The sequence below is a fragment of the Arvicanthis niloticus genome, chromosome 6 (assembly GCF_011762505.2).
Source record: "Arvicanthis niloticus isolate mArvNil1 chromosome 6, mArvNil1.pat.X, whole genome shotgun sequence".
NCBI classification, from domain to species: domain Eukaryota; kingdom Metazoa; phylum Chordata; class Mammalia; order Rodentia; family Muridae; genus Arvicanthis; species Arvicanthis niloticus.
The window spans coordinates 1229423-1247345 of NC_047663.1; the positions used below are offsets into that span (position 1 = coordinate 1229423).

The 17923-nt window shown below is 49.2% G+C and overlaps 2 protein-coding genes across 10 annotated transcripts in view; one reads left to right on the plus strand and one right to left on the minus strand.

Annotated features, from left to right (window-relative positions):
* The window catches only part of Hexd (hexosaminidase D), a 23938-nt gene continuing 6015 nt past the window's right edge, over positions 1-17923 (minus strand). For 7 of the 9 annotated variants that reach the window (XM_034504873.2, XM_034504880.2, XM_034504871.2 and 4 more), the window contains exons 3-13: positions 16690-16799; positions 14136-14223; positions 13094-13258; positions 11034-11217; positions 10151-10222; positions 9601-9796; positions 8361-8443; positions 7149-7227; positions 6976-7077; positions 6776-6865; positions 1-6158 (exon numbers count right to left, since the gene is read on the minus strand). In XM_034504873.2, the coding sequence (XP_034360764.1) occupies positions 5951-6158; positions 6776-6865; positions 6976-7077; positions 7149-7227; positions 8361-8443; positions 9601-9796; positions 10151-10222; positions 11034-11217; positions 13094-13258; positions 14136-14223; positions 16690-16799 (1377 nt within the window). In that variant the 3' untranslated portion in view covers positions 1-5950. The remainder of the gene's footprint in view (positions 6159-6775; positions 6866-6975; positions 7078-7148; positions 7228-8360; positions 8444-9600; positions 9797-10150; positions 10223-11033; positions 11218-13093; positions 13259-14135; positions 14224-16689; positions 16800-17923) is intronic. The other 2 variants (XM_034504878.2, XM_034504877.2) reach the window with 2 other exon arrangements.
* Cybc1 (cytochrome b-245 chaperone 1) lies at positions 15-5783 on the plus strand. Its single transcript, XM_034504885.2, has 6 exons — positions 15-153; positions 1190-1231; positions 1670-1743; positions 2615-2711; positions 3628-3772; positions 4098-5783. The coding sequence occupies exons 1-6, from the start codon at positions 69-71 to the stop codon at positions 4216-4218; spliced, it is 564 nt and encodes a 187-aa protein (XP_034360776.1). The 5' UTR covers positions 15-68; the 3' UTR covers positions 4219-5783.

Consider the following 17923-nt stretch of genomic DNA (forward strand, 5'->3'; position numbering starts at 1 on the left):
GTGGTTGCAGGCTTCAGCTGTGTTTTTCCAAGCCTGGTCGGCTGTGCAGTGGAGCCCAGGTTCCAGGGATGTATATGCAGGTGGAGACACGCACCAGCACCCGCCTCCATCTGAAGAGGGCTCCAGGCATCCGGTCTTGGTCCCTGCTGGTCGGTAAGGCTTCCCAGTTTTTCCCCACACAAATCTAAAAAGCGACATAAGCTTCTTTGTGTCCTATTAGAGGTTCTCCTCAATACAAGGCCTTGATAAAGCATGTTTCATTAACCCTCAGTGTGCCCTTTCCTTCAGATGGTATGCAGGACCCCTTTGCATGCTAGGCACACTCTAACATTGAGATGCCCTCCCAGCCTTGCATGCTGGACACACTTCTTCAACACTGAGATGCACTCCCAGCCTATCTGCTTTTTTTGAGGTCACCATAGTTTTCCTTCCACGTGACAGGTGATTGTGGGTTCCCATTTTTCCTCTTCCCGGTCTCAGACCTCTCCCTAAGTGCACTCAGTCTCTTGTACTCTTCCTCCATCACTGCCTATCAGCAGGCTCTTGTATCGCAGGGACGGCTGCACTTGTGTTGGCTGGGCTGTGCAGAGTCTGAGGTGAGGCACTAGCTGTGGCTTCAGCAGCATCTCTGTAGTTTGTCCTTAAAATATACACATGCCCCTTCTTCGTGTCATGCTGTGTTGTAATTCTCTGTGTAGTCTTCATCCCTCATCCCATGTAGGCAATACCCACATCAGGGTCATTTGTGCATTTTTCATTTGTTTGCAGACAAGTCTGGTGAATGCTATGATGGCATATCCTGCTTTTTAATTTTATTTTTAAATTATGTGTGTATATATATGGGGGGCGTCTATACAGGTGCATATAGGTGCCTGTGGAGTCCACAAGAGCACATGCTCTCTGGAGCTGAAGTTACAGGAGGTTCTGAATGGCCTGACATGGGTGCTGAGTACTGAACTGTGTCCTCTGCAAAAGTAGTATATACTCTTAACCAATAAGCTCTCTTTCCAGTCCCCTTGTCCTCTGTTTTGAAACAAACTTCTTAGCTGTTTCACCAGCTCTGCACTAGGTAGGCTCTACCTGCTGCCCCTGAACAAACTGTCCTGCTTGCTGGCAGCTATAGCACGGTGAAGAAATGGGACTTCCCTTGGCTAGTTAACAAGGCACTCACGCGCTCTTCTCTCTACAGGAATACTATCCACCGGCCTGGCTGCTGCCTATTACAGTGGAGGTAAAGTATGCTCTTTCCCCATCAGCTTCCTTGCACTTGGTAATGAACAAAAAGCAGTCACCTGTGAGCAGTCTTGGTGTGTGTGGCTTTGGGGTAGCCTTGCCTCTGCCTTGCCTTGTGTGGGACATGATCCCAACCCATGTTGTATCTTAAATCTCTCCCTGTGTTACAAAGTCCTTTTGGAAAGCTCTTTAGCCTTTCTTTGCCTTCCACCTTGCTACAGGGAGGATGTGTCCCACCTCTGTGACAAGGCTGTATAGAGCTACCCATCTCCTAGGTGGAATTAGGTGGAGTGTGGGATGCACATGTCTCTGGTGACAGAAGCACATTGCCTAAGCCTTTAATCTGAGCCAAAAGAAAGGCTAGGCTGGGAAGGACCACCTATGGACATATCACCTTGGCTCCTGTCGCCAATGAGCTGATACACTTTGCTTGCAGATAGTCTGGGCTGGAAGCTCTTCTATGTCACGGGCTGCCTGTTTGTGGCTGTACAGAACTTGGAGGACTGGGAGGTAAGATGGTACAGTAGTGCCCTTCCCATTTAGAAGCATCTGCCCCAGTTCAGAGGCATTGGGTTACCCGGACTCAGCCCTTCCCTTGACTTTGCTTATAAAGATCTCTGGACTTTTCTAGAAGCTACTCACAGCTCTTTCACCAAGGTTCTGTGTACTGTGTTTTGTTGCAGGCTTGCCTCAAACTCAAAAGTAAGCCTACTGCCTCAGCCTTCTGATGGGCATAAAACACCACACTCACAGCTCTTCTCCCCCCCCAGTACAAGTCTGTATTGTTTCTTGGCTGGGCTGGCTACACAGGGCAGGGACCTGAGAACATTCTGCTAATTCAGTTAGACTTTGAAGTTCGCGGGTTGGGGGCTTCCTGACCACCCAGGTCCTCACTGTACACCTACAATAGCTGACAGAAATCTGGGCCTGGGTAAAGTCAGGTGGTACCTTTTGGGGAAGCCCCCTTCCCTTAGTCTTGGACTTCTCAGAATTCTTGAAGCTGCCTGGCCTGGGCTTCTGCTTTTTTGCTTAATGGCCTCATTACCATCCTGTCCTTTTGTTCTTTTATTTACCCAGTACTTAGGGTTGAACCTGGGGCCTCAGACCTGCTGGGCTCTACCACTGGGCTGGATTCCCCAGCCTGGTCTTGTTCTCATGTAAAGAGAAAAGGGCACCCACTCTATCTGCTTTCTCTCATGTCCCCTTACTTGGGAATACAAGAGGTCAGGCAAAGAAGTTGGCTCTGGAAGAGTCCTGAAAGCTTTGGGTTTCCACTGGGCAAATGAATATTTGTACCAATGTGGGTGGGGCTGATAACGTCAGCATCAGCTTGGGCCTCTCCCTGGAGTTCTGTGTGTGGTTAGCATACATTGGTTTGCAGGAGGCCATTTTCAACAAGAGCACTGGGAAGGTCATCTTAAAAACATTCAGCCTCTACAAGAAGCTTCTGACTCTTCTCAGAGCAGGCCATGATCAAGGTAAGATGTGGGGGACCTACAGCTTGGTGAAGGTTTGGTGAGGCCTGGATGGCTTGGGTCCAAGTTCAACTGCTCAAGGAATGAGGGTCCCCACACTTATCCTGGCTTGCAGGGATGGATCCAGGCAGATAATTTGCATATTTCAGGACTCAGCCTGTCAGGAAGGATGGAAATTCCTTGGCAGCTCTCCTAGGTTGAGTGAGGGTGACAGGTTACTGTGCCAGGTAGACTAACAGGGAGCCATCCTAGTCTTCAGGAGCCACTCGGCCTTTCTTGAGTGTCAGCTCTGCTAGCCCTGCAGTGAGATGGTCAGAGGAACCCCACAACCCTTCTGGGCTTGGGAGGTAGCCTAGTTGTAGCAGGTTCTCATAGGTCTCCTTCCTATGAATCCAGCCCAGCTATTGTGCATTGCAAACATGAAAGTAAACCATGTGCATGCACAGGCCCCTCAGTGGGCTTTTAACATGAAGAGTTAGGCCCCAAGGCATCTGCTGGCAGTGAACAACTGAATGTGGCACAGATGAAGACCAGAGCTGGTTTGTGGGGCGTGAGTTTGTGCACTGGCTGAACTTTCCCCTAGGCTGCTTGTTGGGAGCCCTTGCGCATCTGAGAGCGAGTCCCCGCAGGATCCAAGCCACATGGTCATCCCCCATGTCACTGTGACAGTGAGCTGAGATAGTGGCTCTCTCATAGAGTGAGTTTTCCAGTGGCTCTTGGGAAAGCAGTATCAGCCATACATTAGTTATGCAATGGTTTTTTTTTGTGTACAGAACTAACTGGCAGGGCTACCCCACTGGAGCCAGACAGGTTTTCCAGCCTAAGGTGAAGTCAGGCAAAAAGGATATCACAAAGGTGGCAGCTTGCATAGGGTGAGAGCATAGGGTGATTGCACATGAGCAAACCCTTCTGTTCCCAGTGGTGGTCCTGCTGAAAGACATCCAGGATGTGAATGTGGAGGAGGAAAAGGTCCGTTACTTTGGGAAGGGCTACATGGTGGTGCTCCGGTTTGCAACAGGCTTCTCTCATCCCCTTACACAGAGTGCAGTCATGGGTCGACGCAGGTAAGAGCGGTATAGAGCAAGACTGGGGTATCCCTTGGTGCTTCTCAGGGCAACAGAGAAGTTCTATGTTGTAGACAGGATATGGGGCTGTGCTTAGGATGTGTGTGCTTAGGAGCAACTCTGCCATAGCTTCGGTAGGGGAGGCATCAGAACAGGATTGGGGGTCTGGTGAGAGTAGGACTGAGGCCAGAAATATTGGGCCCATTTGGGACCCCTGGGGGTGTTGTAGATATATCTTGGGGGATGAGACAATGTGGGTCTTTTGTGGTGTGTTGTGGAACTGCACCCTTTGCCAAGGTGACCTGCTTTCTTGATGATGGCCTAGTGATGTGGAAGCCATTGCTAAACTCATCACTAGCTTCTTGGAGCTGCATCGCCTGGAGAGCCCCTCAGAACGGTCACAAAGCAGCGACAGTGAACCTGATGTCCCTGGTGGCCAGAGCTGACAGTGTGGAATGGCTGCTGGAAAATGTTGCCCACTTCTGACACATTTCCAACTGACGTGCTAATTATAAGGGCACAGGCAGATCTTGGGCACCTGCCTGTGGCTCCATGGGGAGTTCTACTCCGGACCACCTGCCTTTTGTTTGTTTGTGCTTCTACACTTTGCAGAACCATGAGCTAGACCTCTTCCACAATCCAGAAAGGTTGCATCTATCAGGATGATGGGGATGGATGCTACATCTAGGGGGAGGGCAAGGTCTCAGAAATTAGTGCCTTCCCTAGAGGTATACTGCAGCTGTGGGTTGGGCAGCACAGCCTGGTCTGGATAAGCTCACCCAAGGGCAATCTGAAGCATAAGATGCCAAGCTTTCTTCAGCATAAGCCTAGTGCCTGCCTTCAAGACGCCTTGCCACCCCAGGCTACTGCGGGAAGACTCCACTTCACAGTGAGAGTGAGACACCCACATTCACGTAGGAAGGACCCACTCCTGTACACGCTGAGGTCTACTGTCCCTCACCATCCCTCAAGATGGACACTCTCGGTGGTCAGGGGCTTCCCTGAAGGCAACTCTGGATGTTGGAGCTGGTTACAGAACTCTCAGAGAAATCAGAGTGCTGCTGACTACCCTGTTCCTTCTTAGGCCACTTGTCTGAGATCGCAGGGTGTTGGAGTGCAGCTGTCAGGAATGGAAGGCTCTCCCAACCCAGCTGGGGAAGGGAAGGTCACCTCTTTTGGCATCCTGCAGCCTTTAAGACCTGGGAGCTCCTTTACAGAAACTGAGTCTTAGCCTTTCAAGCCTGGAAACCACCTGGAGAAAATAGGCACGTGGAGACACAGCCCTATAAATCCCAGTGTTCAGAAGTGAGGCGGGAAGAAGGTTCCAAGGCCAGCCTGGGCCATGGCCTCTTCTAATAAAGTTGGTACCAACCACTAATGGTCCTTTTCTGCCCTTCTAGTTTCCTTCTGAGTGGACTCAAGTCCCTCAAAAGTACATTGTTTACTAAGTTCCCAGCTTGGCCTCTAGGCCTAAAGCTGTGGATCTCTGGGCTACACGCAGCTCCTCACAGCTGCAGACCTGTACCTCAGGTAGAACTGGGAAACTAAAGAGTTATACAGGCACAGAAGTTAAGGCAGCCTTGAGGCCACTGTCCCTAGGCTGAGCAGAGTAGTTAGACAAGAACTGTGACCAGGTCTTCTGAGTGACTGCCACTAGTCCTGATTTGGGGACATTGAACATGCCATGTCATGTCCCTTGAACATGCCAAAGTGACCTTTTTAAATAGTTAAGTTAGAGATTTTTCTCCCCAGGTGAAATGTGAAATATAGCTTGTTGCTTTTTGACATGTTGCCTACAGACTCTTAAGGTACTTTAGACAAGAGAGGAAGGAGTCTGTCTCTTAGGTGCTGTCCTGTCCCCTTTTGATACTGCCCAGTGCTGAGACTCATTCCTGGGTGAAGGCATGAAATTCTTTGTGGTAGTAAAAAGTTGAAGTTTCTGTTGGTGGGACTTCCACTTCTACCGGTCTTTTTATTTCAGAAGTAATAAAGTTCTACATGCAAATTGCAATTGTGCTTCTGTGTTTTCTGCTTTGCCCAAGGTTACTGTTTATACAGTTTGAGGGCCTGTCTGCACAGATGTCTGGGCTTAGCAGGAAGAGCACAGGCCCCACATGGCTGGGTCACTGAGGCAGAAATCTTGGTGTTGTCCAGGTTGATATACAGGGTCCCATCCCCTCAGGGGTTCTGACCTGTGTCCCAGCCTGGGCTGGTGGGTGGTGGCTGTTGGGCTGCCGCCTCCCCCAGGTCCTGCAGCAGAGCCTGCAGTCGCTGTGTACTCGGGAGCACGTTCTCCTCCATCCACTCCTCTATGGCGTCCGGGTAGAAGGCCAGCTGCAGGGCCGCCTCCAACTGCTGCACAAGCTGGTTCCACCTGCTCAGAAGGCTGAGGGAGACAGCACCCAGGAATTGACTTGAGTGTTCCTGCTAAGGTTCAAGTTTACATAGCTGCACCCATCTCCTCAGTCCCTGGGGCCAGTACTATCCCATGCCTCTGTTTAACTTTGGGATTAGCAAGTAAATGACTGGTCACATTTTAACAATCAAAAGCACACCACTGCCTGGCAGTTTTTCTCACAACCGCGAACGGGTCATGCTATTGGCAGCATGTTATTCATGTTACACTTATTAGCTTAGCTTAGAGTCTTAAACCAGGAAAGGACAATGCAGGTAGCCTAGGACTCCAGCCACAGGGCACTTTACCAGGTTGTGCCAGGAAATGACAGGGCCAGCATGGACCCCAGGTGGCCTGATTCCAAAGATGAACCTTGGGTCAGCCTGGGCATGTGGTTGATGAGGCCAGGAACCACTTAAGATTCTTGCTACTATTAGGGGAGGTGCTACTAAGAAGTAGCCTATCAGTTCATCCAAGATATGTAGCTGCAAGACCTGGAGAGCCTGTCTTGCCTTAACACTGATAACCATAGTCATCACTACTGTGTGTTCGTGAACGGGACAAGGTGTTCCGGGGCTGAACACCTGGGAGGATATGATGGTGGCTACCTGAGTGCCTCCGGCTGTATGTGCTGGATCATTACTGGGTGAACAAGCTTCCGCCTGCGATGGTAGGGGCTGAACCAGCCAGTGACATACCTGGAGCAAATCCAGACAGTGTCAGTGGAAACTTGGTAAATATTTTTATAAGTCTTTCTAGAAAAGCCTTTGTAAAGAACAATGGCAGGAGACATGCAGGAGGCACTTACCGGTTCCTTTCCAGAAGCGTATCCACAGAGCTGCGCAGGTGGAGACTAATTTGTGTGACGAGGGCATGGATGTCACTGCCAGGGAAGGAGCCAGCTCCCTCGCTGCCAGAGAATCACACTAAGAACAGTGGTCCCCGGGAGGGGGGGGGGCATGTCAGGGAGTGTGGAATTACCTTACAGTATCCGTTATTTCCAGGCTTGAAACCCCAAGGAAGCGTTCCACTCTCAGCCTCACATCCTCAGCAAAGCCTCCTGAAACCATCCACAGGCAGAAGTGGTCAGGGAGATCCCTGACCTTTGGGTGCTATGGGCAAAAGGCACAGCATCTTGGGGAGTCCCGGCCAGGCCAGCTGGCTGCTCTTCATTGAGTACGTGAAAGATATTTGTTATAGATTGTTGTAGGTAGCAGCACAATCTGCAGGAGCCCCTGGCCTCAGCACATGGTTCATGTACAAGTGTCCAGGCTTAATCAAAGGTGGAGTATTCTAGACCACCTGAAACAGGGTGTAAGACCAGAGCAGACACACCTGCACAAAAGACTGTCTCAGGAAGCCATTGACAGAGGGTTCCTGGCTCTGCACTGAGGGATCTGGGTCCCAGCATAATCACTCCTCCAAACCAGGAAGGGCTAAAGCCACACACTCACATCAGTGCGTCTTCAGCGTGGTGAGGGCTGTTTGTGATTATCACTTCCTGTTTTTCTACACATTCTAGACACTTTACAATGAACAACTGTGGGAGGGGGAGCCAAAGTAAGACCACTTCTCCATCGTCCCCCTGGCCACAGAGCCTGGCTGTTGGGCCTTCTTTACATGTGGACATCCTCTGAGTGTTGTAAACTCCTGCATAGTTTTGTAGTTTACATGAACATGGTTTATTTCACCAAGGCTGCATGGCCTACACTCGCTCTGAGCGGTGCCCATGCCTGTTTTCTACAGCCGGTTGTTTCCTCAGGTCACCTGGGTGTGGGAGCACTGGGATCAGGCTCCTGCAGCAGTGGAGCACCCAGACCTGGGTGTGGGAGCACTGGGATCAGGCTCCTGCAGCCGTGGGGCGCCCAGTTCTGCAGAGTCCTCAAAATACTTAAGCAGCAAAGAGAATCTGCATCTGCACCTGAAGCATGAATTTCTCACGTACATTCTCTGAATCTGTGGGGCCATGTCCCTTCTAAATTCCCAAACTACTCAAGGCTCAGGATGAGGAACTGGGTATAGGCAGTCCTGGACCAGTGGCATTTAGGCAAGTGGGCAGACTAGAAACAAGAGCCTTCTTCATCCCTGTGAAGGACAACAGTCCAGACAGAGCAGGACAATGATCAGGGGAAATCAGCAATTGGCGCCTTTCTTCCTGTCTGGCTAAGAGTAGGTAGGAGGACTGGGACATACCATGTACAAGTGACTGTAGACAGGCAGCCAGGGATGGGATTCCCACAGGGAGCAGCTCACACAGCACAGAGAAGTGGTCGTACCTATGTCCAGAAGAAGACTATTCAGCTCTACAGCCCTCAACCATTTCAGCCTGATGAGTATGCCTGATTTGGGATGCCTTTTCTTATGTTTTGAGGGATTCCCAGACTAGGAACCACCATGGGTAGCCTGGTGTATCCCATTACCTGGCTCAGGATATCCAAAGTGGGTTTCATGTCATGGGGATTTTGCATTAGGTTTGCTATGATGCCCGGGAGGAGCCTGTATAGGGGAAATAGGGCACACTCCACAGTGTATGCCTGATGTACAGCTTCTGTAAAGCCTTTATTATCCCTTTCCTGTACCGGTCTGCCTCCCGGAGGCCTTGTCTGTGGCCTGTGTCCCATCTATCCACCTCATGCTTTTCCACAAAGCCCAGGTTAGAGTGGGCATCCTCCACCTGGCCTGGCCTTGTTTCTTCAGCCATAAGGGGCTACAGAGATGGTCCTCAGGTGAGGCAGATGGAGGCTGACAGGAGGGCCAGTGATTACATCACTCCCATCAGTTTTCCTTTACCTCTGTGAGTCACTAGCCATCATCCAATGCATAGAAAGAGCTTCACTCTCTGTGAGAGTCTTGGTTTAACTCACACTTCCATATACTCTATTAGAATGGTGAATGCTTGGTAAGTCCTCACGAGCCATCTAGAATCATCCCTGAAGCCAACCAGGGGACATCTACTGAAACCACGAATACCTCCAACGACCACACTAGATAGGCTCAGCCAGCTGAGCACCCTGCTCTGCAGACACATTTTGGGACCTGTGAAGGCCTCAGGGAGATATCTTTCCAGCTCTTCCTAGTGGAGTTGACAGCTTTGACCAGTCCGGCTCAAAGGCTGAAACCTGACACTAGGACTTGGACAGAACCAAAGACCAGGTTCATCCTATTTCATAAAGTATATGACATCCTAAAAGAACTGGGACTAATCTTCATGCCCTGCTACACATGAGACACACATGTATCACTCATGGAACATGCAGACCACAGAGGCTGCATGTTTATGGCTCGACCACTCAATTGTCTCCTCAGAAGAGTAAATGAGGCAAACAGAGGCATGTAGAACATGATTTGGGAAGAGGCAAGACCAACACTAGCCAAGCTACCATGATGGATGGTGGAACTTCCCACCTCCCACTCCCAGCCTCTGAGAGCTTACCTCTGCCAGCCAGTCAGGATGATCCCTTGTAGAGCATCCACTGGTCCACTGCCTGCCACCTGCAGCCACAGCTCATGGTTTCTAATGTGGTGCTCAACAGGGGGCAGAGCCTGACTGGCCCCTGTGGCCCCCTTGAAGGCACTGGCAGCCCACAACCTCTGGAAGCCACACTCCTGGTACTTTCCTATAAGGAAGACTAGGCAAGAAAACAAGCAGATGAGCAGCTCTCATAGAGAGGCCCTGGATACACAGCCTATTCCAGCAGAGAGGAGACACCAACCATTCCCACAATGCCTCTAGTTTATCATTCATTAGGAATAAGCACTTCAGGAAGAGCTGGAAAGGACCTGGGATGAACTGGAGCCAGCAGGGGATCCCAGGCCAGGCCAGGAGTCTCTGTGGCCTTTCTGTCCCATGCTGGTCAGCTAAGCTAAGATGGTGCCCATATTTCCAGGCTGAATAGTTCAGGTTACAGGGTTATAAAGGACTGGGAAACAGTCATGCAGGTACATGTACCATGAGGAATGTATTGTGAGCAATCCGTACTGACTTTTGCCATGGACATCCAGGTCAGCTCCATAGTCCCAGAGCACAGGCTCCACCAGTTGAGGCACCCCAGATGCTGTCAACAGAGCAAGGCCACGAGTGTGAGAAGGCCCACTCAGGTCACACCTCTGCTTCTTAGACGCATTTGTTTTGATATAGGGGTCTCACTTTGCTGCCCAGACTGGACTTGGACTCCAGTCCTCCCATCTCAGCCTCCTAAGTACTGAGATCACAGTCACGTGCCATCATGCTCATCTCTGCACATTCCTTTAATGTTAAAGTTATATCAAACATAAACCATCTTCTCAGGTCTAGTGAGTTCTAAGTACAGCCTGCAGCTGTGCTAGGCTTTTGGCCATAAACATCAAAGCTACAAATGATGTCTGTAGCTGCCTAAGCTCTTCCCCAAGCTGCCTGCCTTGCAGCCTCGGGGCACTGGAGCACATCTCTAATTCATTAACATAAAACATATACTAGCCTCACAGAACATAGGTACAGCTGGCCCTGCACTGAACCTCAGGGTTCAGCGGAGCTAGGTGATTTGTTTAAGTGGCAATCTTCCAGGCTGGGGAAGATACCTGTTGGCTTTCATCTCCAGGCTTTGGGCCAGTGTAAACTTTTGGCCCTGACATCTTCAAGGCTGGCCACAGAGTACACATGGGATTAAAGCTATCAGAACCACTGGACATGGCAGTGGCTCTCTGCGCCTGACAGCAACCACACCAATTTCTGTCCACACTCCTGGAAGGCTGTACAGTGACTTGAAGGGAATGGAAAGAACCCAGCACTTTCACTAGAGTGTACGTTAAGAGCTCACTTCCATGGCCTCTGGAACTTGAGGTCGTGGGCAGCCACGTGTAACCCCCATCTGCACAGGCCCTGCCAACCTTTCAGCTGTTCTGGAGGGATGTCCCGTAGCATGTCATCCCACACCAAGGGTGTTACACCAGGATGCTGGGTCAGCACATGGCTGGCTACCGCCTGCATGTGGCTCAGGCACAGTTTCGAGTGGCTGTTCTGTTCCTGCTGTAGCCACTGTTTCGAGGTCTCCCCCTCACCCAAGTAGTAGACCTAGGAGGAAGAAACAGGGTGGGATTGCATCCAGTGCCATCCTTAGGACTACAGAGTTCACATCTGCCCTGACCCTTGTGGTGGCTGCAAGTACAGAGACTAGAAAGGGGCTTAGTTTCCTTGGTCTCAGGAAGACTGCCCTTACACTGGGTTCACTTAGGGCCTCCTGGGTTCAAAGCAGCTCTGCTCAGATCACTAAGAGGCAGGACGACCTTGCTAACTCACTAAGGAGTGAGTGGGTGGATACGTGACCCCTGTGCCATGGCTGCCCCAGACGGGTGACAATGCTGATGAACCTTGTCCTACACTCACAATGGCAGTGAAGCCAGACACAGAAGGCAACATGTAGTGTAGTGCTATCTGTGACACACACACACACACACACACACACACACACACACACACTTTTTCTGAGACAGGGTTTCACACAAGATTATAGAAGGTATTATTATTCCTCTCTCTTTTTTACTTTATTTACCTTATGTGCATTGATATTTTGCCTGCACATATGTCTGTGTGAAGGTGTCAGATACCCAGAAACTGAAGTTAGACAGTTGTGAGCTGCCATGTGGGTGCTGGGAATTGAACCCAGGTCCTCTGGAAGAGTAGCCAATGATCAGAACTGCTGAGTCACCACTCTTTGAGACAGATTTCATGTAGCCTAGGCAGGCTTGTAATGCCCTATGCTATAAAGCCTGCTGGGTTACAGGTGTGTATAATCACATCTTACTTTCAAATTTCCTTATTTTGAGATACCATGGCCCAAGATGACCTAGGACTCATTATGTAGCCCAGGCTGGTCTCAAGTTTGTGACAATTCTCTTCACAATCCTCCAAGTGCTAGGATTACAGGTGTCAGCCACCACATCACGCTCTAACTTACTTTTAAAAACGGAAACCTCAGGGTGGAATGTCTACAAACCCAGGCAAAGAAGCCTTTGTCTCAAAGCCTACCCCAGCCTTGCCCACATATCTGGAATCAAGCCAGAGAAGCAGAGTAGAGGCTAGCCCTTGGGTTGGCTAGGTAAGAGGACTTACCACAGATACTCCGGAGGAACACTTCTCCCAAACAGTGCTCCAAGATCCAAGTATAACAACACCTTTTCCTGTCAACACCTCAACTGGCTACAACTGTCTGAAAGGGCATTTGCTCATGGCTAGGGCTGGCTCTGTTCCTGTAGGAGGAGTAAAGCAGCCTGGTCCCTGGATGATATCATCTGGTATACAGGATACCTTACTTGGGCCCTGCAGGACTGCCCTACACCAGCCAACACTCCTCTCTAGAGATGACATCCCCTCAATAGGCCCATCTCCTTGGCAGTCCCGGCCTTTATTCTCTAGTATTCAGACCGTTTCTCTATTTAAAAGAATCTAAGAAGCCATAGGGCCTGGCATGGTGACACCTGCCTTTAATTCTAGTGTTCGGCAGGATGAGATAGAGGATCAAGAGTTCAAACCAGCCTGGGTGATGTAATGAGACTATAGCTCAAAATGTTTTAAATTAAACCAAACCAAACCAAATCAAAAACAAACAAACAAACAAACAAAACCACGAAAGAGGGGGCTGGAGAGATTACTCAGTGGCTAAGAGCACTAGAAGCTCTTCCAGAGGACACAGGTTTGATTCTCAGCACTCATGAGGTGGCTCACAACCACCTGTAACTACAGTCCCAGGGGATCCTGACGCTCTCTTCTGGCCCCTGTGGGTGCTGCATGTTATCTCACACCAACTGTACACAGGCATATATGCAGGCAAAATACCCCTACACATAAAATAAGTAAATACATAAATATAAAAAGAAAAGCAAAGAAAGAAGCCTTATATGGCATATGACTGAAGCAAAGCAGCTGCAGACTTGAGATCACAGGCACTCACCTCATCGCAGCCGATGTGGAGCCACCGGACATCCCTGTGTAGCTCCAGAATTTGGTCGATCATAGCTTGTACCAAGGCCAGGGACTCAGCCTCGTGAGGGTTCAGGGTGTTGGGGAAGAGGGCCACTTCACGGAGATGTGCAAACGCTGCATGCTTTAGCACAAACTGAGGAAGAGACGGAAGCTGGTGTAAGTGTCCCGGTCCCCTGCTCGTCCTTGTCAAGCACTCCAAGCTTATGGTGCCTGATGGCCAGCTGGGTGGCCCTCACAGATTACTGCCAACTCTTCCAGATGTCTGCAGCGGAGATCAGCTTCAGAGCTTCTGATTCTGCCTGAGCTGGGCTCTGAACCCTCTAGCTGGTTCCTCGGCAGCCCTCTCCCGCCACACTCCACCCCTCTCTCTGTGGTGTTGGTACTCCAACAGGGGTTTTGCACATGCCAAGTGGGTTATTTTCCAGAGCTAGATCTCTAGCTTCACCTTTTTACTTATATGGGTGTTCAGCTTGTTAGGGTTAGGCATCTGTGCACCACATGTGTCTTGTGTCCAGAGGCCAGACCAGGGGCATTTGATCCCTTAGAACTGGCTGTTCTGAGCTGCCTTGTAGGTGCTTGGAATCCATTTTGGGTTCTCTGGAAGAACAGCACTGCTCTTAACAGCTCCAGCCACTCCAGTCTTTTTTTTTTTTTTTTTTTTCCTTTAAATTTTATTTTAGAGGAGTGAATGAAGCTGTATCCTACAAGCCATTAAACCAATACTGTGTTTGCCTCGCAGCTGTCTGTCTTACATATGAGAAACAATTGTGGATACTGGTAAAAAGACATAAGCTTTTTACCGACGGCTTCCTTCCTTCCTAGTGAAGCTGCCCTGTCCAAGAGTTAGTTGTGCTCTCTGACTGCTTAGAGATTGGTGCTGCTGAGAACAGGAGTTCAGGCAACACTGAGCTGCTGCTGCTGCTTACCCATCAGACCCTACTGCCCCGCACTGGAGCCCAGGTCCAGTCGCTGAGCCTCACGCTCATGACAGTAACTGTCCTCCCACTCACCTCCATGTGTCCGAATGTCTGCACTAAGGGGACAACTTCCAGCTCACTAAGCCTGGCCAGGCGCAGGATCTCTGTAACTTCGGAAGGGCTGGGGTAATAAGAGTACACAGAGGCTTGTGTCAGCCTGGTTGGCACACCACTTTTGCCCAGCCCAACCCTTTCTGCCCCACTGCATCTTGTATGAACTGGCTACAGAGTCATCCTGCACAAGGTGGGCAGACTGACCCAAGGGCAAAACTTGTTCTTCAGCTGATTTTGTACAGCTCTTAACCTAAGAAATGGTCCCTTCACTGCTCCCACCGAACCCTGTTAACTTTGAAAGACAAACAGATATTCAGTTTTTAGAAAACAGCAGAACACAGAGAGCAGGCAAACCTATAGCAGAGGCATGTGCAGGTGCAAAGGAGAACTGGGATCCCCAGAGCCAAACCAGCCTCCAGCATGGTGGTTATGCTCCTGCCCGAGTCATCCAAGTGCTGGAATTATAGGCAGTTACCTAACTAAAGAATCAGCAAGGACTGTCTGTATCCTCCTCTGACCTGCTTGTGTATGCGAGGTAAACACTCTGCCACTGAACCGTATCCCCAGATCCACTGACTCAGCAGCTAAAATGACCCTGCAGAGTTGCTTTCATCTTGATGTCTATGAGAGTCTTAGTATTTTCCCACTTGCTTGTGCATTCCAAGGTTAGAATCTAACTGTGAGAAGCTGGGGAGACCATTCAGTGGTCAAAATGCCTGTTGTGTAAGCGAGAGAACTAGAGCTCAGATTCCCAGGTCCCAGGTAGATGGTGAGGGCATGGTGGACTTTCTCTACTTCCAGTGCTCAGAAGGCACAGACAAGGGGCATCAGAGGAAGCTGGCTTGCCAGAGCAGCCAAAACGGTGTGTTCTAGTTCAACCAAAGATGCTGCTTCAGTTAGGGGAGAGTGATAAAGACTTGGAGTGTCAACTTCAGGCTTTCACATGTACTTGCACACATGTGCACTCATACACATGTAAATATAAACACACACATGCGCACAAACACACACACAAAACACATGAGGAAAAAAATCCAACTGTAGCCATAAATGCAACCCAGTCCCAGCCATGACTTCTTACTCTTCCTTGCAGAATCAGAAAAGATATTTATTTCCTCTTTTAACTGTTTCCTGATTACCTTTAATGTACATGTTTTGCTTAAAAATATGTTCTGCATATGTATGTGTGTGTGCTAAGTGTATGTGCGTGTACCATGTGTATGCAGGAACCTGAGGAGGTCAGACGAGGGCGCTGGCTGTCCTGGACCTGGAGTTGCAGGTGGTTGTGAGCCACTACATGAGTTCTGGGAAACAAACCCAGATCCTCTGTAAAAGCAGCAAGTGCTCCGTAACACAAGGCTGTCTCTCGAGCCGCTACAGGAGGAAGGATTGTAGGAGCCAGAGGGGTCAAGGATACCACAGAACACGGCCCACAGAACCGACTAACGGGGGCTCATAGGGAACTGACCCAACAATCAGAGCACCTGTGTAGGTGTGAGCTAGGACCTCCAAATCCATGTCAGTCGTGAAGCTTGGTGTTCTTGTGTGACTCCTAACAGAGGGCACAGGGGCTGTCTCTACTCTTTTGCCTACTTTTGGGACCTCTTTCCCCCTACTTGGCTGCTTCGTCCAGCCTTGACGTAAGGGTATGTGCCTGGTCTTATTGTAACTTATTAAGCCAGGAGTGGTTGATATCCCTGAGAGGCATGTTTTTTCTGAAGGGAAACAGGAGGAACAGATCTAGGGGAGATGGGAGGTGGAGGTAGGGCTAGGGGGGAGACAAGGGAGGGGAAACTGCAACTGGGGTGTAATATATGAGAAATAATAAATTTTAAAAAGTGTGTGTTTTGCCTGCATTTGTCTGTATACACGTTTAACATGTGAGGTCAGTAGAGAACAGCCTTGTGAGCTACCACATGGGAGCTGGGAATGGAACCTGGGTCCTCTGGAAGAACATTTAGTGCTTTTAACACCTGAACCATATCTCCAACCCAATGTTTTATTTTTCTAAGTGTTTTAGGTTCGTTCATTTGTTTCTTTGTTTGTATTTTGAGACAGGGTTTCTTTGTGTAGCTCTGGGTGTTCTGGAAATTGATTCTGTGGACCAGGCTGGCCTCAGACTCAGAGATCCACCTGGGATTAAAGGCATGAGCTACCATAACCAGGCCAGTTGTTTTTTTTGTTTTTGTTTTTTGTTTTTTTTTTTTTTTTTTTTTTTTTTTTTTTTTTTGTTGTTGTTGTTGTTGTTTTTGAGACAGGATTTAATCTACAGCCCAAGGTGGCCTTTAACTTTCAACAATCATCCTGTCTCAGTCTCAGCCTCCCAAATGCTGGGATAATAGGTGTGAGTGTAAGCTACATGTTTTAACTTTGTGACCACATTATTATATATGTATATACATGCACTTAGAAAGACAAAAAGGAATGTAAAATGTTAGTTTCCAATTATCCTACCCACAGTATGCCCATGCCTTCCTTGTTGGTGGTCCTTCCCTTCCCCCCAAAACTTGGCATCCTCTGCCAGCATTGATACCTGTACGCATGCTTGGCCCTCAGCAGCCTCAGGTGGCCCTCATAGGGAAACATGTCTTCATACTCAATGAGGAGGCCATTTGCACCAAGTGCATGGAACAGAGGAAAAACCTGGATAGAGACAGAGGGTGTTGGAAAAGTGGCAATCTGAACAACACACATCTCAGATGAAGAGGATAGAGACAGAGGGTGTTGGAAAGTGGCAATCTGAACAACACACAATCTGAACAACACACATCTCAGATGAAGTGTGCACTTTTCCTTTCCAGGTTTTGGAGAGGGATGGGAGCTGATATTCATATTTCTCTCTTGCAAACCTTAAATCTAGAATGTGTATTTGATGCTTGCACAGGAGTGCTATGTGCCACTGAATAGCAATCAACAATGCTGGCGGTCCAGCTGAGAAGGGAGGACTTGGGACAGCTGAAAGAGTCATGCTGGAGCCAGGCCAGAGGGGTGTAACACACAAGAACCTGTGTGCCGTAGCATCAGGGGTACCAGAAACAGCTCTGAAGAGATGAGTTTAGCCCCTGGGAAGGAAAAGCAGGTAGGGGTATGTGTGCAGATAGCAGGTGGTGTGTGTGCGCATGCGCCAATGTCTGCATGTGTGTGCAAGCATGCACGGATAGGACTCAAAGTCTCAGAGGTCCTTCCTCCTGTTCTCACCACTTTCTTCCTTATCTTTATGTTAAGGGTAGGGATTTCCCTGTTTCAAGGACTTTTATGATCTGTTCATGCCTACTATATAGAATAATTGGGATTCGTTTATGTATTGGTCTGAGATCAAAGCCAAGGATTTAAAAAAAGAAAAGCACAATGTAGGCACTAATAAAGGGGCCTCTATCTATATTTAAAACAAATACCAATCTCCAAATAAGGCTCCAAATGTTTTCTGTGATGTGTATCTTGTTTTCTTTCTTAAAGCGCAGGAAAGTTCTGAAGCATGCTGAATCAAGGAAATCAGCTGGTGACTGAAAATTAGCTCTGGATGATTCACAAAATGGGCATTAAAGGAGTACAACTCAGAGACAGCCTGATCATGGAGAGAAGTAATCCGAGATCAATGCAATGATGGTGGCATCTACTCCCCCGGGGTTCTTGCCTCTCCTGACACCTGCTTACAGCTCCTGGGCAGCTCTTGCTGTGGGCTGAGATGTCTGAGAGGCTGAGACTAGAAAGACTCGGACCTCACAGACATGAGTCCTCTGGGCTTTCATGGTTTAGATGGTAGCAGA